Genomic DNA, 27,117 nt, shown 5'->3' on the forward strand with positions numbered 1-27,117 from the left:
AGAAACGACTCCTCAGGAGATTCCTATATATATTTGTGATTAGTGACAAAGGGGAAGGGGAAATAAGGCTCCAGGGAGAACTTAAGAGTAAGATTTAAAATATAAGAAATCTGGTTAGAGCTTGATAACAAACAAGAAAAATGTACTGGTCCCCTTTGTGGGAGAAAAACAATTACAGTGGGGCCTTGACTTACGAGTTTAATTTGTTCCGTGACGGAGCTCATAACTCAAATTACTCGTATGTCAAATCAAAAAGTGAACGAGACACGTGATGCTGGGCTGATGTTGTGGCATTCACTGTGACGTTCGCTGCGCCAACTAGCGGTGGGGTATCTGAAGCTGGCTCGTAACCCGAATTTTAGCTCGCAACTCAAAGCAAAAAATCGGCCGAGAGATGGCTCGTATCTCGAAAAACTCATTAGTCAGGACACTCGTAAGTCAAGGCCCCACCATAGTTGAAATAAATCTTAAATGATTTTTGGTGAAGTTCTGGTAACTGACAGTAACTTGGGAGGGGAGAAATGGTGGTATCTGTGATTCAATGAACTTTTTTTATATCTTACCAGTGAAAATTACTACAGCAACTATTATTTTTCATTAAAAACCCTATTGTTTATTTTCTTTGATTTCTTGGAAGGGAAATACCATTTCACTACAAAATAATTTGTAGTTGATGAAGAAATAAGATTCAAAAGGTAGTATCATCTTGTTTGTATAGTCCTTTGCAAGTTACAAAGCATTTCTAGAAAACTAGGGCAAAAAGTGAAATTTTTGTTTGAAGTTTGAGAGGCCATATTTTGTACATACGGGTACAATTAGAAGTCGTTTTGCTTAGGGAAGCTCTTTCTGATGGATTACAGCCAGTTGCTACAGATTTTATATAAGAGGTAAACCACACACCTGTTCTTCTATATAAGTTTTAAGTATATATTACAAAATTGAATATGGGCCAAAGAAAAAAATTAAATTTATGAAGGCACTATTTTTGGAAAACTACTGAACCATCCTCAAGAGGATAACCTTTGGTGTATCTTAATTACTTATTTGTAATTGGTAATAAGGAGGAAAGGAAGTGGGAGTAATGTTGGTTTATAGCGTAAGGGCAGAAAATGAGAAAATAAAAATTTGCTTTGAAGACTTGCTATCATCTCATCTCTTAATTCTCTCTAGTAAACCCTTAGTGAAGTGTGATTAAAAAATTTAAATATATTTTCTAATAAAATCAGAACAAAATCATCTGATAATAGTGCATTAGGTTTTATTGACTACGGTACAAGCTAAAACATGAAGAAGAAACAATCATTTAAAAACACCGAAGACCCTTACATAGCAAAGGTTAAGAAATAAATTAAGACTCCTGTTGGGCTGTGCTGGGGAAGGATAGGCCTCATTCACTTCGATCCTTGGGCTCTCGGTATTTCCACTGGATGTAGTCAAAGATGTCTTTCTCACTATCTACTGGCAGGGGTTCTCCAGCAACTCCTACAAGAGACAAAAGAATCAAAAGTTTTAGAGGGTGCAGGACTGACATTTGTATAGGACATACTTGTAGAAAACAAAGAAAATGGCAACCAAGTCACTAAAAAAAGATCTTGTCCGCCCCCATCCTGCCACATGAGTGCGGGGTTGAGGTTTGTCACATATACACCGGTGCTACAAAAGGAACCTGAGTGTGCCAACCACGGCCTTTGAAGTTATCCAATTCATGATTTTCCTCTCTGCTGAATCTCCATGAGAGCCTCATGGGTTATATAAAATACTCTAGTTAGTTCCTTTGCAACTCAAAATGGGGTTCCTAGACTGGCAACTGGCATCACCTGGAAGCTTACTAGTAAAGCAGACACTTGGGCCCCACTCCAAAGCCCACTGAATTAGACTCTGCATTCAATGGGGTCTTCACGTGGTTTGTATCACACTGCCATGTGAGAAGTACTGCCCTAGTTAACCAAGGAAGAAAGCCCGATTTTATAATTTTTAGGACAAAATAACAAAATCTTCATTTTCCTAGTACAGAGCAGTAAACTACATAGTATATTATGAAATGTTAATAAGATCAATAAAGCAGGGATTAAGCTATTCTTACTCTTTAACTTTAAAGCATGAAGCTACCAAATTTGGCTTGGCACCAAAAGCAACGATACCTGGATTCTTCAGAAGTCTTGGAGATGCATTTTAAAAAACAAAACACTTGGACCAATAAAGTTTATTTTTACTGACCATCACAGGTGGAAAGAATTTAATCCACTGTGATAGAGCTAGAATTAATTCCTGTCATCACGGGCCTTCAAGGGAGAGCCTGGGACATGTGTGGATTAAAGCCCATTTGTTGCCTGATGAACTAACAATACAAAGAAACTAATTAACTGGCATAGTTATTTAAAGGCTTTTTAGAGAAATCAAAGTTGCTAAACCAAAATACCTTGAAAATAACTTTCTTTTCAGATGACTAAGGCACACAAATACTCACCAGTGACTCCTAGGGGACGGATCGTGTATTCATTGATTGTGAAACCCTTTTCTAAAGCATGAGTTCGCATATTCTTATTGAAAATATCACTCCCCGTGAAATAGAGAACACCACAGTAATATTGATCCTTGGGTATCAACCTTAAAAAAAAAAAGCAATAGAGAAATCTTCTACTACACATTTCAAATTTAGCAAAATTAAGACTTTTAAAATTAGTAAGATACAAAGCACCTAAAATATTAGTGTATGTGGCCAAATAACCTGCAAAGGAGACTATCATTAGGTAAACCATTCAAACTACCCCACCCTGAAGTTTAGGTTTTAGTAAACTATGCTCTGCAAGGTGTGGAGAAATGAAAAGCAGTGTCACTTATTACAATAACTTTCCCCAGGCAGAAAATGACTTTTGAGCTGTGGAAGGCATACTGATGACATGGATAGCTAGAGAAAATAAATTAGATTCTATAGACAGTTATTATTTATATATTTTCAGGCTAAACATTTTCTATAGCAGAAACATAAGGCACTTCAGAATGAAAAGGGATTCTGGATATTTATGTGAATTCCAAGATAAATAGAGGGAGGGGGGAACGGAAAAAAGAAGGGAAAGTTAATAGGTCAGCAACAAATACCTGATGTCAATTCTCCTGTGTGGATATTCCTTTCCATCATTTTTACTGGGAAGCTGGCAAACACCCTAAAATGGATATTTAAAAGAATGTTTAAAGATATTTTTAAACCGAAAGCTTAATTTTAATTAAATGTTGTTAAATGTGAGGTTAGTTTGTTTTAAATGGAGGCAGTTTTCTAATTTGGAGCACTTTTAATTTAGTTTCTCTATGCACTGTACATTACCACTACCTTCTTATTACACTTCCTGATAATTAAAGAACTACATGAAACAGCAGGCAAGGATGAGAGTGATGAGGATTTGGCCTTTGTGAATTCTAAACAACAAGCTAATTGAGGAAAGCATCAAACATGAAAGACAGACCAAAACAAACAGAAAAAAAGCAACTTGGAAGAATGATTATTCGGGAAAAAGAAAACAAATAAAAAAGCTATGATAGAAACAGTAGGAGAGTTTGAAATTGTGGAAACCTCTCAGAAACGAGAAAACCAAGAGAAGAAAAAATCTAAGGTAAGAAAACCAGGGGATTATTTTCTTCCTTCTTTACAAGTGAGTTTTCATTATATTTCTAGTTTTCAAACAGGTATTTTCAAGGTCTGTTTTGTTATCTTTTCCTTTTTCAGAAAAATAGGCAAAAATTCTGGACTAGTCAGTAACCCATAAATATGTAAAAATGCTGGGGTCCAGCCCCAGCTGGTCCAGGGGTCCCCAAAGGTGTGGACGGAGTCGGTGAAGAAGGAATGACAGGGAGACAGCGTTCAGTTGATCAGCAGCCTAGCCAGGATCTCTAGCCAGGATCTCCAGCGAAGTTCTGGTTAGGATCTCCAGCCAGGTTCTGTCCAGGTTCTCTAGCCAGGTTCAGTCACCAGGTTCTAGTCAGGTTCTCTTGCCATGTTCTATAGCCAGATTCAGTCCAGGATCTTTTGCCATGTTCTCTCGCTAAGTTCTGTCTCTAGGTTCTGTTGCCAGTTTCTGTCCAGGATCTTCTGCCATGTTCTCTCCAGCGAAGTTCTTCTGTCTCTAGGTTCTGTGTAGGTTCTGTCTTCTAAGTTCTGTCTTGTTACATCTGTATTTATACCAGTTGATGCAATCCTATCAATCTCTATTACAAAGGTTAGGGCGTTTCTTATCTCCACTCCAGGGAGTAAAGATTATGTAGCTTAAGCATGATTGTTCGTAGTTAAAGTGATTAATTACCCGCCTGGCACTTAGTTGAGGGGTTTTATTCCCTCCCTAACTTCAGGAGAAAATCCCTACCTGGGGAACAACCTTTCTCAGAGAGGAGACCTTGGTTAAAACACATAGTGCCAAGAAGGTGAGCAAACATTTTAAGAACAGTATGCCATATATGCTAGGTCCTTTGAAACAGCAAGGATTGACCGGCTCCCGGCATAAAAAGAACTACAGACATAAATAAATTTCAAAATAAAACTTTCAAATGTCACATTCTAAGAAAAATATACAACTGCCAGGCTTCTGATTCTAAAAAGCAGTTGAATTGGTACACATATCACTAAAAGCCATACTTTTTCACTCAGCAACATAAAAAAGTTAAAATCTAAAATCCAAAATGGGTTGCTATGGCTGAAAGATTAATGAAACCTATTTATCTTCAAAATATGAAACTACCTTCTTTGGCATTAATAAGTCCCAGCTCAACCTTCAAATGGATCAGAAACTACTTCTATCTGGAATTACCATGAGTATTACCTTTCAGATATGGATGTTTCGATGCCACAGGCAATGATCTTACTGTTTGTCACATTAGAACTGGGACTTCATCTAATGGCTTTGTTCCTTTCTTCAAGGCTAATTTTATTTCCTGCACTTTTTCTGAAGTACTTATGTTAAAGAATTTGTATTATTGTACATTATTTATTAGATAGAGTGGATGAGTTTTGTTTGACATTTCAATTAGGTAGCTTCATGCAAGTATCTGAAATAAAGCCCCTCTCACTACTTTAGGGTAGACCTCAAGGTACCTTCTATTATCTCTTGAATCCTTACTGTAGATATTTCACAGAAAATCATCCAAGGGCAAACTTGCACAAAATGTTAAAGTTTGAATGGTACTCCTCATATATAAATCAAACAGGCATCGAAATGCAGAGGAAATTGTTTTGTTTTGTTTTTCTTTCAAATAGTATATTCACAGGAAGAATAGCTCACTTATCTAAAGACCATGATTTTACAAGAAGATTTGGAATAACCTGGCTTTCCTAAGGTTTGATTGCTATTAAAGGAATTAATGCTTTGAAGATAACTTGAAAAACACATAAATGGTCATATCTTTAAAACTGTTTAATCAATAGTTATAGGAACAAGAGGTGTTAAGATCAAGTGGTTATGGAATGAGAAGCATTTTTTTCACTTTATAAATTGAATTCATTTTGCAGCCAACATCCTTTCAGAAACCTAGAGATCGTAACTTCTTTGGATTATCTCTGCCAATGTTCATGCACTTAGGGTCACTGCTCTCTCTTCCCCCCAGGTACCTGCTTGGCTAAATCCCTTACCAAGTCTTTCTCCAAGTCTCATCTTCTCTGCCTCTGACTACCCTGTATAATACTGTCTCCTGCACGCCCACCTCCCCATGTCCTGCTCTCCCCTTTCTTTTTAAAAAATAGTAATTATTACCTTAACACACTATACAATTTGCTTATTTATTAAGTTCACCATTATTAAGTTTCTTTCCACACTCCCCAAATATAAGTTCTACTTAAATTCACTGATATATCCCAAGCTCCTAGAATCTGGAATTTAGTAGATGCTTAATACATATTTGCTGAACTGACTGAATATACCTTCTTGCTGGGGTCCAGCCCCAGCGGGACCAGGGGTCCCCAAAGGTGTGGACGGATTCGGCGAAGAAGGAAGGACACGGAGACAGCGTTCAGTTGATCAGCAGCCTAGCCAGGATCTCCAGCCAGGATCTCCAGCCAAGTTCTGGTCTGGATCTCCAGAGAGGTTCTGCTTCAGATCTCCAGCCAGGGTCAGTCACCAGGTTCTAGTCAGGTTCTCTTGCCATGTTCTATAGTCAGGTTCAGTCCAGGGTCTATTGCCATGTTCTCTCCAGCGAAGTTCTTCTGTCTCCAGGCTCCGTGTAGGTTCTTTCTTCTGAATTCTGTCTCATGAGTTCTGTGTTCTAAGTTCTGAGTGTTTCTGTCTTGTTACAACTGTATTTATACCAGTTGATTCAATCCTATCAATCTCTATTACAAAGGTTAGGGCGTTTCTTATCTCCATTCCAGGGAGAAAAGATTATGTAGTTTAAGCATGATTGTTCGTAGTTAAAGGGATTAATTACCCGCCTGGCACTTAGTTGAGGGGTTTTATTCCCTCCCTAACTTCAGGGGAAAATCCCTACCTGGGGATTCAACCTTTCTCGGAGAGGTGACCTTGGTTAAAACACATAGTGCCAAGAAGGTGAGCAAACATATTAAGAACCGTATGCCATATATGCCAGGTCCCTTGAAACAGCAAGGATGGACCGGCTCCCGGCACCTTCTCCCCCTATTAACACTCATTCTCCCCATTTTGTTCTTTCATATCATGAACAATAAGGTCTGACCCAGCCTACTCTGTAGCAGTCCCTGGAATTTGGCTGCCCATGCACTTTCTAGGCAAAGGTCTTGTCTTTTTTGGATTGAGCAGCTACTAGGAAACCCATTTCCACCACCGTCAGTAAATCTTTATGCTCACATATACTTGGCTACCCACCTTTCCTTTCCAGATTACACCCAGCTCACCAGCTTATAATTTTTCCTTGTATTCTTGCTAGCTGGATTACTACAGTCTTTGTTGGTTTTTCCTCTGGATCTCTCTCTGAGCACCAGCAGAATATGTTCAGATTGTAAAAAAAAAATTAAAAAAAAAATGCTTCTGCTATTGCATTGTATAAACACCTTCACGTTGCTAAATCTGAAAGCAGGTGGTGCACTCCCCACTCTCACAGAGATGACTACTGCAGGAGAGTGAGGCCAGAAGGGGAACCCAGAACACGCCCAGGCATACAAGGACACTCCTACTATGAAAAAAAAAAAAAATCCCACCTGTCTAGCTCATATTGTTTTTAGGATTTCATCTGACTGAATGTACTTTAATTGTAAGAATTATGCATATTTATTTTGAGTAAATTAAAATCAATCTAAATTTTAAAAAGATGTCCATGGAGCATATATAAACCCTATTTTAAATAAGATTTCATATGTGTATATACTTTTAGAAACAGAGTAAGTGCTCAAAATCTGACAGATTCAGGAAAACATATTTAATTCTCAAAGACTGACTAGAATTTTTATTCTTACCTTTCCCAAAGTTCTTTTAAAAACACTGATAAAGTGTGATTAACATAAGCAATATACTTTCATAGCCCATAAAAATCACCAGGCTGAATTTAATAACAATGTTTTTACACGTTAAATATACATACGATAAAAGTACCATTTTCACCATTTCCATCTGCCCCAAATGAAATTATGGTCCCATTTAAACAATAATTCCCCATGCCCCTCTCCATGCAGACCCTGGCAACTACCATTCTACTTTCTGAATGACATGATATTTCAATTATCCATCTCAACCATCTTCTTCTACTATTGGTTAAAACCATTGTCAAATTTATGCATGAGACTTGCTAATTCTATCATGTCTATTCTCCAAAAGCAGTCTTTTTCCTTTCAGTTATGGAACTTGGAAAAAGGGGGGCACCGAGAAAAGGGAATCCAAATGATGTATATATAAGTGACCAGTAGAATAAAGGTAAGCTTTTAATACCTTAATCCTAGATTTCTATTTGCCTTCCTGTCTATTTTTACACTGGGCCATTTATTAATCTGTTTTTAATCCATTTGCCATTTTTGTTGAATCTTTAAATTTTAATTCCCTAGAAGGACTACAGGATTTTGATAGTTCATCATGATGGGTTTCACTCTGAAAATCTCTGCAGTGTCCTACTCTATGAACTCCCCTACTATGAACACATTCCACACGTGTTTCTTCCCCTACGTCCTAGCACATACCTTGATTCCTTTTCTTTCTTTGGTATTATAATAAATTAACACTCTTTAGGCAATTTTAATCTCACTTATTTTAAAGAATTCTGAGTTAGAGAATATAAAAACATTTGTTATTTTAGGAAAAAACTTATATGTCAAGGTCATTATGGATATTTTGAAAATAGCAGAGTATTTCTAATAATCTATTCCAATAGCACAGGTATTTACAAGTGGGGAATTTAAAACAAAATTCTTTACTAAAATAGTCTGAGATTAGCATTCTGCTAATTCTTCTTCTTTAAGGCCTCATGGATATTTATTGATTGTAACATTAAGCTACAGTGAGGTCACACACTCACAACCATTACTAAACAGTCTTTAAAGTTTTTTCCCGATGTGTTAACTCAAACGAGTACTTACCATGAATTTTGTTTCACCTTTTGACAGAGTATCTGTAATAAAACAGACCTTTTGTAACTGCTCCACAACACGATGTAACAGTTTTGGCTGTAGAATCATAATTAGGGAATAAGAAAAAGAGCAATTACTCTGTTATGGCAAGAAAACATTTTTAACACAAGTTTTCTGATTATCTGTGGAGAAATGCCTATTTTCCTATGTTCTGAGTAAGTACTTTTTTCTTCTAACAGGAAATTCATCTTATTAAATTATTTTTAGATACCATCATCTTTCACCAATATCATGATGCTCCCCAACAAACATCATCTGTGTGTTTATTTGTTTCATTAAAACAAAAAAGTTAGCTGCTTCATCTTTAAAAGGCATCTATTCAAAATAAAAAACGTTTTGCCTTCTTGGGATTTCTAATAGAGGTAAAGTTTCTAAATACAATATTATGGATATTTCTAAAATATCTATGATAGACAATAGATAATTCAGGAAATATTTTACTAAATTTCATCTCTTTCAAATGTTAGATTGTCCATCCAATTCCTTGTAGAAAAGTATGTATCCCTTTCAACAACTTACTTTTTGCCTTTCACATAATTCAATCAGTACCAGTTTGACTTTTCAGAAAGATTAAAACAAAAACTTAGGCCTGACCAGCATGGCTCATTGGTTGAGTGTTGACCAAGAGGTCATGGTTCCATTCCTAGTCAGGGCACATGCCTGGCTTGCGGGCTCAATCCCCAGTAGGGGGCATGCAGGAGGCAGCCAATCAATGATTCTCTCTCATCACTGATGTTTCTCTCTCTCACCCCCTCTCTCTGAAATCAATAAAATATATATTTAAAAAAATAAAACAAAAACTTATTCTGAAAATAGACAATTATCATTTAGAAAATTATGCTCATTGCTATGTAAGATTGATCACATTGATTATAAATTGAAGTACCTGTTTGTTTGACTCAGAGGTAAAACTTGGATGGGTCAGAAGAACGTCCATATCACCACTGGACTCTGCACCTATGATAACAGAGAAAACATATGGAATTCTTCACGTAAATTTACCTATGAGACAAAGAGAACCAAGGGGATGACACACATAGAAGGGTCTTACTTCTCATAGCACGCGGCTTGCTGTGTATCAAAGCCTATGTTTTGAAAATATTGATTCCAAGGCCCTACCCAAGGATATTCTTATTTAGTAGCTTTGTAGCAGGGTACAGCAATGTGTGTATTTTTAAAAACTTCCTAGGTGTTTTGGATGCACAGACTTGAATAACTTGTTAACTCTAATCTTCTCATTCTGCAAATATGGAAAACAGGACGTGGAGTGACAAACTTACTTAAAATCGTGTAGTGACAGATTTGGCCTGAGAACCCAGGTATTTTGGCCCCAATCCAATGTTCTTTCTACTTTTCAGTAATTATGGATTTAGTCCTTTTCTATCCCCACCTCTAGATTCTTACAGCAGCTACCCAGAGAATTGCTTATAGCCTATCACCTACTTCCAAGCAAAACTCCAGAGTGCCCCGAGATTCAGTCAGATATCTTTCTAAAAGTTTTAAATAAAGTTTTTTTATTCTAATTATTAAACTTTATATTTTTAAACTTGTATTACCCTTCTAAATTTTTGAGACCACAATTGTATAGTTCTAGTTTTGCTTGTATTCACATAGTAAATGGACATCAGCAGAACTTGGTTGTTGTGAGAACTGGTTTTGAACTGGTGCTTCTGAGACATTATTCTTAGATCGATTACAGAAAATTTAGAAACTACAATAAGAAAAACAAACAAACAAAAACTACCCAGATTCACTTGCATCTAGCCAGACAACCACTATTAGGATTTTAACACACATAAAATTATTATAAATTTTTATTAAAATTAGTCACTAAAATATCATCCTATAATAAATTCAGTATGGATTTCTCTAATATATTTCCATCTATAAATAAATAAACTTAACTAATACTACTGGATCTTAGTAAATCCGTTAAGTAACACAAATTACATCTTTTTTGTTGCTGTTGTTAATCCTTACCCGAGGATATTTTTCCATTGATTTTTAGAGAGTGGAAAGGAAGGGGCAGAGACAGACACAAACATCGATGTGAGAGAGATATCTACTGATTGCCTCCCACATGCACCCGGACTGGGGCCAGGAATCAGCCTGCACACGCCCTTGACCAGAATCGAACCTGAGAAGCTTCAGTCTGTGGGCTAATGCTCTATCCACTGAGCAAAACTAGCTAGGGCACAAATTACATCTTTTTAATTCATCCTTTTTATATACACTAAGCAATTTTAACATCAAGGCATGAATAATCTGAGATTAAGAAGTGTATTACCTCTTCTGAAACTGCCACAGACTGTAGCTATGTATTCAGAATCCACTTTTGTAACTTCGTTTAGTACAATATCCTAATAGGAGAAAAATTAAGTCAGTATTCTAAAAATGGCTTTTTAGAGTGACACTGTCAATTCTAATCAAAGAATACAACTCAGTACACTCTTACTTGCATTTGTAACATCTCTTCACGAGGAATTCTTTTCTCAAAGTCCTCAAAATATCTATAAAGACAGAATAAATAGATAAGACTTTTGTGACATTTAAATCTTCTTAAAAAATAAATTTCCTACTATATCAAGTGTCCTTATACCATTAGATCATTCAAAAATCAAGATTAAAATTCATTAAGACAACAGTAAAATTGAGGGTGGAGAAGGTTTATTCCTCAAACTTGATCAAAATCCTTACAAGCCATCCTCTCCGCTATTCCAGATATTCCATCTAAACTTATTTATAAATAAACTTCACATTCACATACCAAGAGTAAATAAATATATTTAAGTTAGTACACTTCCAAATTAGACTGATCCCTATTGACAAGGGGTTATAATTTATTGTCCTTAAATCATGCAAAATTATTGTATTTTAAAATATCTTAGTAGGATCTTGCAACATAAACAAACCCAGACATTATTCTAATTGAAAGAAGCCAGTCACAAAAGACCACATATTGTATTATTTCATTTATATAAAATGCCCAGAATAGGCAAATCTATAGAGACAATAAGTAGATTAGTGGTTGCCAGGAGCTGCGGGGGTAGAGGTGGAGGATTGGAGAGAAATAGGAGTGACTGTTAATGGGTACAAGCAACAAAAATGTTCTAAAATTCGGTTTGTGATGGTTATATAACTCTGTGAATATACTAAAGCCCCTGAAAAAGTAAACTGTTGAACAAAATAGATCCCGAGACATGGAAGCATGCAACAGACTGGCAAATCTCAAAGGAAGTGGAGGGGGAGAGGGGTAGGAAGGGATTAAACAAAGAACTTAGATACATATATGTATAATCCATGGACAATAACTTGGTGAAGGCCAGTAGAGGGAGCAGGAGTGGGGAGAAGGGGAGTAGGGGGTCAATGGGGGGAAAGGGGACATCTGTAATACTTTCAACAATAAAGATAAATTTAAAAATTTAAAAATAAAACCAATGAATTTGTACTTTAATGGTTGAATTGGCCGAAACTGGTTTGGCTCAGTGGATAGAGCGTCGGCCTGTGGACTGAAGGGTCCCAGGTTCGATTCCGGTCAAGGGCATGTACCTGGGTTGCGGGCACATCCCCAGTAGGAGATGTGCAGGTGGCAGCTGATCGATGTTTCTCTCTCATCGATGTTTCTAACTCTCTATCTCTCTCCCTTCCTCTCTGTAAAAAATCAATAAAAAAATAAATAAATAAATGGTTGAACTGTATGGCATATGAATTATACTTCTACAAGATTGTTATAAAAATATTATCTAAGTATGAAATAACATCTAAGAATAAAGCACTGGCTCAAAACCAATTCTCACAACAACTAAGTTCTTCAGAAGATCTCTATTTACTATGTAAATGCAAGGAAAATGAGAACTATACCACCCTGGTCTCTTAACTTGCTCAAATTTTTGGAAGGGCAGTGTAATAGTATGGTAAGGCATCAATAGAAAAGTGCAGGTTATTAGGACTGAATCGCCAACAAGACTATAGGACTAGAGGAAAGAAACATGCTTATGCATGTACATAGCTTATGCACTATGTATTTTAAATAATTAGAAAGGGGGTTGTTCCTGATTATATCTGGTACACAAAATAAATAACAGCTAATGCTGTCATACAACATGCCTATTAGTTATTCCTTAACTGTTATTTAAGTGCTTGGTATTTTTCTGCTTTTTTTTAACTTCTTTTTTTAAAATTTAGTGTTTCAAGTTCATGTCCTATCTTCTGAGGTAGACTCTAAACTTCGTAAGAGCTACACTGAGCCTGTTTATATCCTTACCCCAGATCCAGTGCAGTGCTTTGTATAATGTAAGCATGAAATAAACACCCACTGATGCACTCAGTTCTATGCATTTTCAGAGGAAATTCCCTACAAAAGTTAAGAGAATGAGGGGAAAACTCAAAAGAGGCAAACTCTACAGCTGTCTGCAACAAATCTTAGCATTTCTGAACAGAGAAATGGTTGTTTAGTTAAGTTTGAAGAATTATGATGTATGAAAGAATGGCTATAAAAAATTTTACTTTTACGTCTCCAGTGTCAAAGAAAATTTGCCACCTTACTTCAGCCCAATTCGCTGATGATGGTTCAATTTATCTTCATTTTTTCTGAGATCTGTATAAAAGATAAAGTTGAGGTGCTAATTCAAACATTTTGGGGGGAAAATGGTAAATTCAGCGATACTATTTACAAAAAAACTACATGGAAAATACATTAAAATCACTTTGAAAAAGACAGTAAAAAAATTTACCTGAAAAGAATTAGATAAAAGTGACTCTTCAAATTAACCTAGTAAAAGCTAACAGTTATTTCATGATCATTTTTATTTACTGAATCAAAAGTTCAATTAGTTCCATGGAACAGTAGATTAAACATACCAAATTTCACTCACTATAGCAAAAAGCATCCTTATAAGAACTATATTGCTTAACTTATGGTTAACAGCAGCAGCAGTAGTAACCACAATTTCTGAATGTATTAAGAGTAACTAAGTTAATTTGTGTTGCTCATTTGTTTATTCACTCCTTCATTTAGTTAATATTTATTGAATACCAGTTTGTGTAGGAACTGTGCTAAAAATCTTGTGAAAAAGAGATGTGTTATCTTTATTTTTTAATTTAAAAAACTGTCATAACATAACATATCTTAAATCTAAAAGTGACTTAGTTCCACTTAGATGTTCCTTTATTGGGCATGAATACAAGAGTAAGCTTTTAAAGATAAGTATGCTTCACAAGCAATTCCTATAATCACCCTCATATTCACATAAATTCTCTCTGGCAATATAAAATGGAGAAAAATAAGTATCTTTATAATATATGGAGCACTTAATATTTCTCAGAGCTGTATTTACACAGAAAACACTGAAGTATATGAAACAGAAATATTGAGTCTGTTTTATGTATATGATATATCAACAGTTATTATATTACAGGTCTGTGAATTGAGAAGTAATGTAAAAACCCTACACAAGTTAAAAGAACGAGGGGAATTAGAGTAGATCCTTCACACTCCCAAGGGATGCAACTGAATACCTTTGAAAAACAAATTCTTGACCCCATTTTCAGTATTTCACTCAGATAAACCATATACACCACAAGCAGAAAAGCACAACCCTCCGAGATGCAGATGTAACAGAGGTCATTAACTAGCCACGTGACTCACACAAATTTTTAGTAATATTACTAATTAACCATACTTCTTAAGAGTCGGTTACTATTTTTAATTACTTTAGTAGGTACCAAGCATTCTGCTAAGTGCTTTACATACAGTATTTCATTAAATCATATGAGACAGAAATTGTACCATTTTGTAGCTGAGAAACTGAAGCACCATTCTAAAGAATTCATTGCTTACAAGTAGTTGAACCCACAAATATTAAACCCTAAATTACAGATATACTGTAATGAATCTATACATAAATATGGCCTTGAAAATTATGAATAAATTATATTTAAAGGATTACTATATTAGATTTAAGAAAAGTGTTTCAGAATTACTATTTTTATCACTTCTTTGAAAGCAAAAATTCAATAAGCGATATAAGTCTCTTACAGAATCTTTCTCAATATACTTGGCTTTTAAGCTGAATGTGTAGGACTTTGTTAACAGTTTAAATTTTATTAACGAACAAAGTTTATTTACATCAACTAAAATCTGCAAATGAAATCATTGCCTTAAAACCAAAAGCCACTTCTTGCTCTTCTTGATTTTCTTCTGAGTTAAGATGGGAATATAAACTACTCTTTATATTTATTCTCTAATGTAGAGTTTTAAAAAAATCACATCATTTGTATCTAATTGAGAAGAGGTTTTTTGTTTTGTTTTTTGATGTTTTTATTGATTTCAAAGAGGAAGGGAAAGGAAGAGAGAGATAGAAACATCAATGATGAGAGAGAATCATTGATCGGCTGCCTCTTGCACAACCTCCATTAGGGATCAAGCCCACAACCCAGGCATATGCCCTTGACGGGATTCAAACCCAGGACCCCTGAGTCCACAGGCCAACGCTCTATCCAATGAGTCAAACCAGCTAGGGCGAGAAGGAATTTTTCAAGTTGTAGTCTGTTAGAACATTAACAGTCAGTCAGGACAACATTTAATCTGGAATTACATACTCACCTTCTAATGTTTTAATTCCTTCATCTACAAACTTCCTTGCAGCAGATGGACTACAAGAAAGAAACACATTATTTCATATCAAACGAAACTCAGGATTCTTGAAACAAATAATTATGTCTTCTCTTTCAAACATGAAAGAGTTACTATTGAAGTGAACAAGACTTGTTAAAATGGTGCATGGTAATTTGGGTAATGTTCAATTTCATCCAAAGAGAGGAATTCTTGAAGCCTCAATCTAGGAATACAACCATAAACTTAGACATGAAAAAGATGTCTCAACAATTGTGCCCATGTCTTTTACCCATAAAAGACATACAGGTACTTGAAAACTGTTCATTCATTCATTCATTCATTCATTCAGGAGATTTACTGAGGGCCTAATATGTACCAGATAACACTGCTAGGTGCTAAAAATACAACAGGAATAACACAAATAAGGGTGCTGGTCTTACCTACTTATATTCCAGTGGGTAAGAGAGTGAATAAATACATAATAAACAAATAAGAAAATATCCAGCCGAAACCGGTTTGGCTCAGTGGATAGAGCATCGGAGCGGACTGAAAGGTCCCAGGTTCGATTCCGGTCAAGGGCATGTACCTGGGTTGCGGGCACATCCCCAGTGGGAGATGTGCAGGAGGCAGCTGATCGATGTTTCTCTCTCATCGATGTTTCTAACTCTCTCTATCTCTCTCCCTTCCTCTCTGTAAAAAATCAATAAAATATATTTAAAAAAAAAAAAAGAAAATATCTGGCAGATGAATTAAAATAGAGTAACATAGCAGAGTGGTTAGGTACTACTTTAGATTGGGTGGTGAGGGAAGGCCTCTGAGATATTGAAACTCAGACTGGAATGACAAAGAGCCTATTCACAGAAACCGCTTGTCACAGAAACTGATATTCATGGCAGGAAGGCAATGTGGCATAGAAAAACAGAACTGAAAAGGGAGTCAGGAAACAGAGGTTCTAATTCTGATTCTGCCACACTTATCTCACTCTCTGTATTCAGTTTTCTTGTCTGAAAAAAGAGAACGATATAATAGATGCCCTGTAAAACAACATTTAACTACCACTGTATAATGGCCTTGGGTCCCCAAGGAGTCAAGCTCATTTCCAGTAGACTAAGTTTAAGAATTTAATCTATTTTAGAGTAACTTTCCTAAAAATGTTGCCATATAAAAAAATCATCATTATATCTAAAAATATTCTCATTTCATGAAGATGAGAGTTAAGCATTACAGCTTTAGTATTTCAATGTTCATCTTTACTTTGTCTACTGTCAAAGAAGCATCCTTTCATGCTAGTTCAAATTTTACGATAAAGATTCCTTCATTAAGAAATGCCTGAGAGCTTGTTTCAAATTCATAAGGTACTATGCTAGGTGCTATGGGAAAAAAGCTTAAATGTTTAAGATATCATGCTCAGAGAGGCAAATGAGGTTTAATCTGGAGAACACAATAAGATGTACAAAGAGCAAGTGTTAGTGGAGTTTAGAGGAAGAAGGAATCATGTCCGGCTGGGGAATCAAACTGGTTTCACAAAGGCGGTAACAGCAGCCTTGGATGAGGCTTTCACAGTAAGGCAAGAACCAGCCTCAGACATGTAACATATGGAAGAGCAAACTGTATGGGCAAAGGCACAGACGTGGAAGGATGCAAGTTTTGAAGAGAAACAGCATGCACTTTGGTTTGGCTGACATAAAGATTAAACCAACCCTATATTGTGTCTGCTTAAAAAATAGTTCTTGTCCTGGCTCAGCTGGTTGGGGTGTTATCTCGTAGACCAAATGGGTGCTGGTTTGAAATCCTTCCTCTCTCTCTAAAATCAATAAAAACATATCCTTGGGTGAGGATTAAAAAAAAAAAAGAAGAAGATAGTTCTTACCCAATGCCAGTAACTCGAGTCAGGAAATTGATGGATGAACTTGTATCATCCTGCCGAATCTTTAAGGGGGGAAAAAAAAGCATGACAATGATTTAAGAATGCTTCAAGGGCTCAAATGATCTTATTGGAAACATACCAATACTTACGTATGTCTGGATAACCCTTAAAGAAGTATTCATATATAACCTAGGTGGTTATCCTATATAATAAAACCCTAATATGCAAATCAACTGAACGGAGGAATAACTGGTCACTATGATGCACACTGACCACCAAGGGGCATATACTCAACACAGGAGCTGCTTCCTGGTGGTCAGTATGCTCCCACAGGGGCAGCATCGCTCAACCAGAAGCCGGGCTTGCGGCTGGCAGGCTTGTGGCAATGGCGGGAACCTCTCCCACCACCTCCGCTGCAGGGGGGCAGTAAAGAGCAAGGGGTCCAGACTGCAAGAGGGCACAGGCCAGACTGAGGGATCCTCCCCCCGCCCCCAGTGCACAAATGTTATGCACCAGGCCTCTAGTAAGTGATAACAGAGCAGCTAAAGATGTCTCATCTCTAACTTATCCAATACTCTTAAAAGACATTCAGAAAAAACCAGAAGTGATATAATTACTCTCACCAGGATGAAATAAAACCATAACAATGCTTGGGAGAGTTTAAGCATTGAAGTTCTAAAAGATAACACCTTTTAGTCAAAGTTTATAATCGCCCTCCTGAATGGCTCTGAAAATATGAAGATAATTCTATTACATATGTTAATAGTCTCTTAATTGCCACATAAAATAAGTGAACATTTTATAGAATATTCAAAATTTTTAAAAATAGACACTCAAAGCCATAAACTCCTCTCTTCTCTTTTCCTTCTGAGTCTCAATCACCTGCAATGGTGCTCCATGATAGCTGCCATAAAGATAGATACAATAAGCAAATAAGCAAATAAATAAGTTAAATTTTACCTTTTCCAGTTTACGCAATTTTCCAGTTGCTAAAAACTCATCAATCTTTTCAGCAATTTTTGTTCCTACTCCGGGCTACATAAAAAAATTAAAAACACAGAAGTCATATAAATGTAATGTTTTCCAAATCTCTAAAAAATAAAGTATAAAATTAGAAACTAAAAAAAAAAAAATGATCAGAGAGGAGAACCAAGATGGTGGCATAGGTTAACGCCGGAGTTTGCTGCTTTGAACAACTACTTCAAAAGTGAAACCAAAAAACGGAAGGGACATCACCCAGAACCACAGGAACGCTGGCTGAGTGGAAGTCCTACAACTAGGAGGAAAGAGAAACGCAAACGGACACTCAGAGGAGGCGCAGTGCTGAAGTCAAATTCTGAGGTGCGGAGTGCGCGGAGCGGGCTGGCGGCGGAGGGCGCGGTTGTTGTTTTCAATCGGGAGGGAGTCGCAGACTCTGAGCACCAGATCCGGGCGAGTCTTTAGGGACCCAGACTCAAACGGGAGAAGCGGGACTGTCTGGCTTCGGTCAGAGCGAGTGCAGCTTTCTCTCCGAGCTTTGCAGCGGGTGCTGGGACTCAGAGAGGCAGAGCCCCTTGGGACAGGACTGAGAGCCGCCATAACTGCTCTCTCCGGCCCACCCTGTTGATCCTGTGCGACCCGCCCCGCCCAAGCCCTGCACAGAGGCATTTGCCGGATAGCCTCAGGCAAAGGCTAGATTAGCACCTCCCTAGAGGACAGAAGTTCTCTCACTGCTGACACAGCTGATTCTCATAGCCACTTGGCCTGGAGGTCAAACCCTCCCTGGAATTAGCTACAACAATCAAGATTTAACTATAAGACTGCGAACAAAGACCACTAGGGGGTGCACCAAGGAAGCATAACAAAATGCGGAGACAAAGAAACAGGACAAAATTGTCAATGGAAGAAATAGAGTTCAGAACCACACTTTTAAGGTCTCTCAAGAACTGTTTAGAAGCTGCCGATAAACTTAATGAGATCTACAAGAAAACTAATAAGACCCTCGATCTTATATTGGGGAACCAACTAGAAATTAAGCACACACAGACTGAAATAACGAATATTATACAGACGCCCGACAGCAGACCAGAGGAGTGCAAGAATCAAGTCAATGATTTGAAATGCGAGGAAGCAAAAAACACCCAACCGGAAAAGCAAATTGAAAAAAGAATCCAAAAATGCGAGGATAGTGTAAGGAGCCTCTGGGACAGCTTCAAGCGTACCAACATCAGAATTATAGGGGTGCCAGAAGATGAGAGAGAGCAAGATATTGAAAACCTATTTGAAGAAATAATGACAGAAAACTTCCCCCACCTGGTGAAAGAAATGGACTTACAGGTCCAAGAAGCGCGGAGAACCCCAAACAAAAGGAATCCAAAGAGGACCACACCAAGACACCTCATAATTAAAATGCCAAGAGCAAAAGATAAAGAGAGAATCTTAAAAACAGCAAGAGAAAGAAACTCAGTTACCTACAAGGGAATACCCATACGACTGTCAGCTGATTTCTCAACAGAAACTTTGCAGGCCAGAAGGGAGTGGCAAGAAATATTCAAAGTGATGAATACCAAGAACCTACAACCAAGATTACTTTATCCAGCAAAGCTATCATTCAGAATTGAAGGTCAGATAAAGAGCTTCACAGATAAGGAAAAGCTAAAGGAGTTCATCACCACCAAACCAGGATTATATGAAATGCTGAAAGGTATCCTTTAAGAAGAGGAAGAGGAAGAAAAAGGTAAAGATACAAATTATGAACAACAAATATGCATCTATCAACAAGTGAATCTAAGAATCAAGTGAATAAATAATCTGATGAACAGAATGAACTGGTGATTATAATAGAATCAGGGACATAGAAAGGGAATGGACTGACTATTCTTGGGGGGGAAAGGGGTGTGGGAGATGTGGGAAGAGACTGGACAAAAATCGTGCACCTATGGATGAGGACAGTGGGTGGGGAGTGAGGGCGGAGGGTGGGGCGGGAACTGGGAGGAGGGGAGTTATGGGGGGGAAAAAAAAGGAACAAATGTAATAATCTGAACAATAAAGATTTAATTAAAAAAAATTAAAAAAAAAAATGATCATCATATGACCAGTTTTGAAACAAAGAAATTGAGCCTCAGTAAAAAATATAAAATACTTAAATGATTTGACAAAAGAGAAACCCTAGCAAAACAATTCTAAATGACTTTTTAAAAATTAACATCTGTGCCTGGCTGGTGTGGCTCGGTGGTTGAGCATTGACCTATGAACCAGGAAAAGACGGTTCAATTCCTGGTCAGGGCACAACCCGGGTTGTGGACTTGATCCCCAGTCGGGGGAGTGCAGGAGGCAGCCGATCAATGTCTCTCTCTCTCATGGATGTTTCTATCTCCCTATCCCTCTCCCCTCTTCTCTAAAATCAATAAAAATGTATTTTTTTAAAAAGGGGGGAAGCTGCTCAGGTTTCTCATTTTCTATGTCAGAAGATACTGACCCAAAGCAATTTAGAGCCGGGCTATTTTTTATAACTAATATTAAGGAGTATAAGGCAAAATACTTATTCTGAAAATCTCAGCTTTCTAGAATTATGGAGAAGCACTCATATGTATCAGAAAGTAGGTCTGTTCAAAATAACAGTGAAAAAATAATAATAGTGAAATGGAATAAAAATGAGATTTTCATATTAAGTCCAATCTTATGCAAAAGGAATTTTGGGTACTTCTGTGTTCTTTTTAGGGATATACCATAACTGAGATTTGGAATGAAGTGCATCAAAGTTTGACAGATGTTTGCCTTTAATAAATGATCGGGCTATTTGCGCTTAACATAAAAAGGGAAATTCAATGGTGATTAAAGGGGAACAGAATGGGAGCAGAAGTGGCTTCTGAGGTTTAACACTGGGTCAGTTCGACAAGATAGAAACTTAGAATTAAAGTCTAATGTATTTATAACTTGCGTGGCTAGTCTATTTGGGGAGGATGTATTGAAGTTGAGAACTATTATGAACACAAAGGATTTAAAACCTAGACACCAGAGCATGATTTGTGTTGAGTAATAAATTCAAGTTGAAGATGTGGTACATGACTAAAGTGGATAATCTGTCACTTAGTCAAAAAGTACAAGATTTATGGTAATGTTAAGACTCTGGCCCTAACCAGTTTGGCTCAGCGGATAGAGCGTCGGCCTGCGGACTCACGGGTCCCAGGTTTGATTCCGGTCAAGGGCATGTACCTGGGTTGCGGGCACATCCCCAATAGGGGGCGTACAAGAGGCAGCTGGTCGATGTTTCTCTCTCATCGATGTTTCTAACTCTCTATCCCTCTCCCCTCCTCTCTGTAAAAAATCAATAAAAAATATATTTAAAGAAAACTCTGGCCAAGACCGGTTTGGCTCAGTGGATAGAGCGTCGGCCTGCGGACTGAAAGGTCCCAGGTTCGATTCTGGTCAAGGGCATGTACCTGGGTTGCGGGCACATCCCCAGTGGGAGGTGTGCAGGAGGCAGCTGGTCGATGTTTCTGACTATCTCTCTCCCTTCCTCTCTGTAAAAAATCAATAAAAATATATTAAAAAAAAAAACCTCTGAAAGATGAAAATATAAGAACAGTTATAGTTTACATTCTAAAGGCTCTCATGAGAAAGTTAAGGACAATAAAATATTAATACCTAAATTCTACAGGACTTTGAAAACACACAGATAAAGAACAACAGAAGAAGGTGATAACTATCAGGATCTAGACCAGTGATGGCGAACCTATGACACACGTGTCAGAGGTGACAGGCGAACTCATTTTTTTGGTTGATTTTTCTTTGTTAAATGGCATTTAAATATATAAAATAAATATCAAAAATATAAGTCTTTGTTTTACTATGGTTGCAAATATCAAAAAATTTCTATATGTGACATGGCACCAGAGTTAGTTATAAATGCTGACACATGGAGCTCAAAAGGTTCGCCATCACTGATCTAGACTAATCAAAAGCCATGTCAGTTTGACATCTTTAAGAAAAAATGAATAAGCCATGGCCAGCGTGGCTCAGTTGGTTGGAGCATCATCCCATATATCGAAAGGTTGCAGATTCCATTCTTGATCAGGACACATACCCAGGTTGAAGGTTCCATCCCCACTTGGAGCAGGTACAGGAGGCCACCAACAATGTTCCTCTCTCACATCAATGTTCTCTTTCTCTCTCTCCTCCCCTTCTCCACCCTCTAAGATCAATAACCATATCCTCGAGTGAGGGTTTAAAAAAATAATAAAATAAAAAATGAATAAAGTATGGTCCTTAATTTTTAAGAACTTAGAATCTTTTAGTGAGATTTATATGAGAGAATAATCTGATTATCATTAGGTAAACTTTCCCAGGATACTATTAACATTACTATTACAAATTACCAAGGATGCGACCTTCTAGAAATTATGACACTGCTAGCATACAGGGCTTTATGGAAATTACAGAGGACAGGGCTAAATGCCATAATATACAAAGGGGTTTAATCGTGTGCATATTAACAGGTAAGATCTCTTTGGCAACACTAGCTCATGTAAGTTCCTATACGTGGGGATCAGAAAAAGGTAGCTGGGGACCAGATATGCTGGTACCACTCAGTCTCCATACTCTTCTTCAGGACCATGCTCAAACTGAAAATGAGTGAGAACATGCATAAATGGAGAGAGTAGAGAAAAAAAATTTAATTACACATGTTTAAAAGTTTTTAAACTCATCCCTCTCCCAATCAAAACACTTTGAGCTTGAAGTATGCTTGAAGCAAAATAAATATTATTCCAATAAGTCAGTACAGTGAAATTTGCCTATGTGGGCCAAATTTAGTTTATGGAAGCCCACCAAATTCGTATATGTGTAAATTCTTCAATCAACTTGCTTACTAAACTTACCAGTTTCTTAGCTTCTGCTCCACTCTTTATTTTGTGTGGGTACTTTGCTATCACAGATGCTGCTTTTCTATAAAAAAAAAAAAAAAAAAAAATAGAAATCCAGTAAGGTCTTAATTTTTCTTAAACTGGAATACACATACAAGAAAATATGCAGCTTAAACTTTCACCAAGATCATTCATTTTCCACATCTGTAAAACTTATAAAAAAAAAAACCACACAGATGAGCTGAAACCACATACCTCTCTATTAGAGATATATCTTAAAAATCCTCACAATTGCGGCCTCAAAATTACAACTAAATTACAGAACAACCATAAAAAATAACCAGTCAGAAATGAAGGATACACTAACTGAAATGAAGAATAATTTACAGGGAATCAATAGTATAGTAGATGGAGCCAAAAATCGAAACAGCAATTTGGAATATAAAGAAGCAAAAAATACCCAATCAGAACAGCAAAATGAAGAAAGAATCCAAAACGCGAGGACAGTGTAAGCAACCTCTGGGGCAGCTTCACGCACATCAACATTCATGTCAGGGGGTGCCAGCAGAAGAGAGAGAGAGCAAGAAGTTGAAAACCTATTTGAAAAAATGACAGAAAACTTCCCTGACCCGGTGAAGAAAATAGACATGGACGTCCAGGAAGCACAGAGAGTCCCAAATAAGATAAACCCAAAGATGCACACACCCAGACACATCACAATTAAGATGCCAAAAGTTAACGTTAAAGAGAGAATCATAAGAGCAGCAAGAGAAAAGCAGTTAGTTGCCAACAAGGGAGCTCCTGTAAGACGGTCAGCTAATTTCTCAACAGAGACTTGGCAGGCCAGAAGGGAGTGGCAAGAAATATTCAAAGTGATGAAAGGCAAGGACCCAGCAAAGCTATCAATTAGAATCGAAGGGCAAGACTAAACAGTTCCTCTCTGAAGCCTGCTGGACTCAAATGATAGGGTTGAAAATATCTCCTGACTGCTATGTCATCAAATGTGTGGATGACAGGACCATTACTTTATATGGGAAGCCATAGGAGGTAAAGGGGAGAGTATAATCCTTTCTAACTTATGCTGGCTGGGAAGGGAAGGAGGAAGTTGAGTTCGGCTTTGGAAAGGTAAAGATTAAGGGGCTACAGACGTAAAAATCTGAAGAAAAGCCCAGTGCGATCCATATTTGGGGTCCCTTACATAACCAGTATAGGAAGCCACCAAGAATGGTAAGAACTGGCGAGAGAGTGAGAGGACAGTCTCCAAGGGCAGATCGCTACACACTGCCAACATGAACAGGGAAGGCAGAAGAGGTGCAAGGACGGAAGGCTGTGCCGCCACGGAAGTCAGGGGTAAGACATGAGTAGAAGGAGCTAGTAGTGAATGTCCCTGAGAATTCCGTAGATGAGATGTAGGTGAGGGCATTTTCAGCGGGTCGGCAGAATGGAAATCATCCCGCCATGAGATAAGAAAAGGCTAGGGAGCAGGAAGGCCAGGCCAGGGACACAGATCACTCAGGAAGGGTAATGGTCAGCCCTGACCGATTTGGCTCCGTGGATACAGCATCGGCCTGCGGACTGAAAGGTCCCGGGTTCGATTCCGGTCAAGGGCATGTACCTTGGTTGCAGGCACATCCCCAGTAGGGAGTGTGCAGGAGGCAGCTGATCGGTGTTTCTCTCTCATCGATGTTTCTAGCTCTCTGTCCCTCTCCCTTCCTCTCTGTAAAAAATCAATAAAATATATTTTTTTTTTTTAAAAAAAGAAGGGTAATTGTCAAGTGGAAGAGAGAGATGAGGTCCGAGTTAGAGGGAAGTGAAGACGATCGCTTTGCTTTCGCTTTTAAGAGCGGAGGGACTAGGGCGTGTTTACAGGCGAAGGGTCAGAAGCAAGTGGCATAACGTCTAGGCTCAGGCCCCCGGTGCGATGAACAAGGATGGGGTCCAAAGAGGGGACAGGACAAGACACAGACCAACCGGAGGGAACACGTGTCCCCTCGAACCACATCTATTTCACAGCACAGTCCTCACGTAGGTGGAAAGCAGACTGCATCTTCAGTAACTCGTGTCTAACGACAGGAAATCAGCCCGTGTTCCGTCCGAACTGGACTGCATGGACCTCGCAGAGCTCTGCCCAGGTTCCCCCAGAATACGGCAGTCGGGCCCCAGCAGTCGCGCCTGCAGCCCTGCTGCTTTCCTGCTCCCGCAGATGGCCCACCCGCACGCGGGTCCCCGCCCTCCGCCGGCCCCGCACCCCGGAAGGCAAGCCGGCCCACCTGTAAGCGTTGTACTTGTGGATCGCCTGGTTGACGTTCTTCTCGAAGTTTGCGAGCTCTGAAAAGGCAACAAGAGGCTCGGGTGAACACGAGTCACGAGTCCACAGACAAGAACTGAGTTTCCCACGAGGGGAAGTCGCCGCCTTTAAACTTCAAGGGCGGGGACCCTCCACGGCTCCGCGGGCCACGCCAACAGCAGCCCGAGCGGCGACCGGGGCCCCAGCGGAGCCGACCCTCAGCCACCGGCCACCGGCGCGGAAGGAAGGTCCGCACGGAACATCACCCGCTGCGAGGGGCCGACCCCATCCCCCGGGCTGTCGGGACGGAAAAGGGAGCAGGGACGGCAAGGGGGTGGGGGGACGAAGAACGCCGGCGGCCCCGGCGCCGGGCTGACCTGTGAGCATGTCGGTGATCCCCCCGTTGAGAGTCTCCTGCGGCGCTTTCCGTTTGCTCATGGCGGCCTGCACCTGAGAGCCGGAGTGCGCCGAGCCAGGGACCGGCCCCCTCGCCCAGCTGGAAGGGGGACAGGGACGCGGAGAGGTGGGTAGGACCGGCCCAGCCCCCGTGCAGCCAGCGCGACCGGCGGAACAATGGCTGCCACTGACAGGAGGCGCGGCGCTCGGCGCGCGGCGCGCGTGCTGACGTCATGTGAGGGGCGGGCCGGGGCGGGGCTAGGACGGCGCTACCTCTGCGCGCGAGACTGAGAGCCGGTGAGGGAGGCTGGGACCTGAAACCTGGACTTGGCAGGAGGGCAGGACACCCCGGAATTACAGCCCAATGGGGTTCCTGCGGGAAGACCTGGATTCCTAACCTGAGACGTATCTGTTTTCTCAGTACGTATCTCTGAAACTCTCTCCCTCAAAGGGGAAATATAGGCGCCCCATTTTCCACTCTGAAGTCAAAACTTAAGATGGTGGGGTACACAGTATAAGGTGGTTGGATGGGAGGTAGAATGCTGAGTTCTCTGTGCACATTTTATGTGTGCACAATAATAGCTATTGAATTCACGACGCACTTTATATGCGATGAGGCAACACCAGGGTAATACTGTCAAAACTTTCTGTGAGATAGAATACAGTACCGCCCACACTGCAATGGGTTCTCCTGTGCTGGGTGACGCAGGAGCCCGAATGAAACATGCCGATAACAGCAAAGCCTCCTTTATGAGACTTCTTTTTTTATTTTTATTTTTTAAATTAAATCTTTATTGTTCAGATTATTACATTTGTTCCTCTTTTTTCCCCCCATAACTCCCCTCCTCCCAGTTCCCGCCCCACCCTCCGCCCTCACTCCCCACCCACTGTCCTCATCCATAGGTGCACGATTTTTGTCCAGTCTCTTCCCGAATCTCCCACACCCCTTTCCCCCCCAAGAATAGTCAGTCCATTCCCTTTCTATGTCCCTGATTCTATTATAATCAACAGTTCATTCTGTTCATCAGATGATTTATTCACTTGATTCTTAGATTCACTTGTTGATAGATGCATGTTTGTTGTTCATAATTTGTATCTTTACTTTTTTCTTCTTCTTCCTCTTCTTAAAGGATACCTTTCAGCATTTCATATAATACTGGTTTGGTGGTGATGAACTCCTTTAGCTTTTCCTTATCTGTGAAGCTCTTTATCTGACCTTCAGTTCTGAATGATAGCTTTGCTGGATAAAGTAATCTTGGTTGTAGGTTCTTGGTATTCATCACTTTGAATATTTCTTGCCATTCCCTTCTGGCCTGCAAAGTTTCTGTTGAGAAAACAGCTGACAGTCGTGTGGGTATTCCCTTGTAGGTAACTGAGTTTCTTTCTCTTGCTGCTTTTAGGATTTTCTCTTTGTCTTTTGCTCTTGGCATTTTAATTATGAGGTGTCTTGGTGTGGTCCTCTTTGAATTCCTTTTGTTTGGGGTTCTCTGCGCTTCCTGGACCTGTAAGTCTATTTCTTTCACCAGGTGGGGGAAGTTTTCT

The 27,117-nt window shown here is 39.0% G+C and overlaps 1 protein-coding gene and 1 long non-coding RNA gene across 4 annotated transcripts; both read right to left on the reverse strand.

Annotated features, from left to right (window-relative positions):
* Window positions 1-1,241: 1,241 nt before the first annotated feature.
* POLB (DNA polymerase beta) lies at window positions 1,242-25,782 on the reverse strand. Of its 3 annotated transcripts, none has more exons than XM_059685294.1 (14): window positions 25,557-25,782; window positions 25,163-25,220; window positions 22,908-22,974; window positions 18,010-18,084; window positions 17,053-17,111; window positions 15,171-15,220; window positions 13,112-13,163; window positions 11,022-11,076; window positions 10,854-10,926; window positions 9,453-9,523; window positions 8,516-8,602; window positions 3,100-3,164; window positions 2,420-2,607; window positions 1,242-1,482 (listed from the first exon to the last, which is right to left on the reverse strand). In XM_059685294.1, the coding sequence occupies exons 1-13, from the start codon at window positions 25,615-25,617 to the stop codon at window positions 2,439-2,441; spliced, it is 942 nt and encodes a 313-aa protein (XP_059541277.1). In that variant the 5' UTR covers window positions 25,618-25,782; the 3' UTR covers window positions 1,242-1,482; window positions 2,420-2,438. The 3 variants fall into 3 exon arrangements, with proteins under 3 accessions (XP_059541277.1, XP_059541276.1, XP_059541278.1); XM_059685293.1 differs by having other exon boundaries at window positions 2,468-2,607; window positions 25,557-25,780; XM_059685295.1 differs by lacking the exons at window positions 13,112-13,163; window positions 15,171-15,220 and having other exon boundaries at window positions 2,468-2,607; window positions 25,557-25,781.
* LOC132228604 (uncharacterized) lies at window positions 3,171-8,509 on the reverse strand. The gene is made up of 3 exons (XR_009451387.1): window positions 6,603-8,509; window positions 4,501-5,902; window positions 3,171-3,774 (listed from the first exon to the last, which is right to left on the reverse strand). It is a non-coding gene; the product is annotated as an uncharacterized LOC132228604 (long non-coding RNA).
* Window positions 25,783-27,117: the final 1,335 nt, after the last annotated feature.

Source organism: Myotis daubentonii, chromosome 2 (genome assembly GCF_963259705.1).
Source record: "Myotis daubentonii chromosome 2, mMyoDau2.1, whole genome shotgun sequence".
In the NCBI taxonomy this organism is placed as follows: domain Eukaryota; kingdom Metazoa; phylum Chordata; class Mammalia; order Chiroptera; family Vespertilionidae; genus Myotis; species Myotis daubentonii.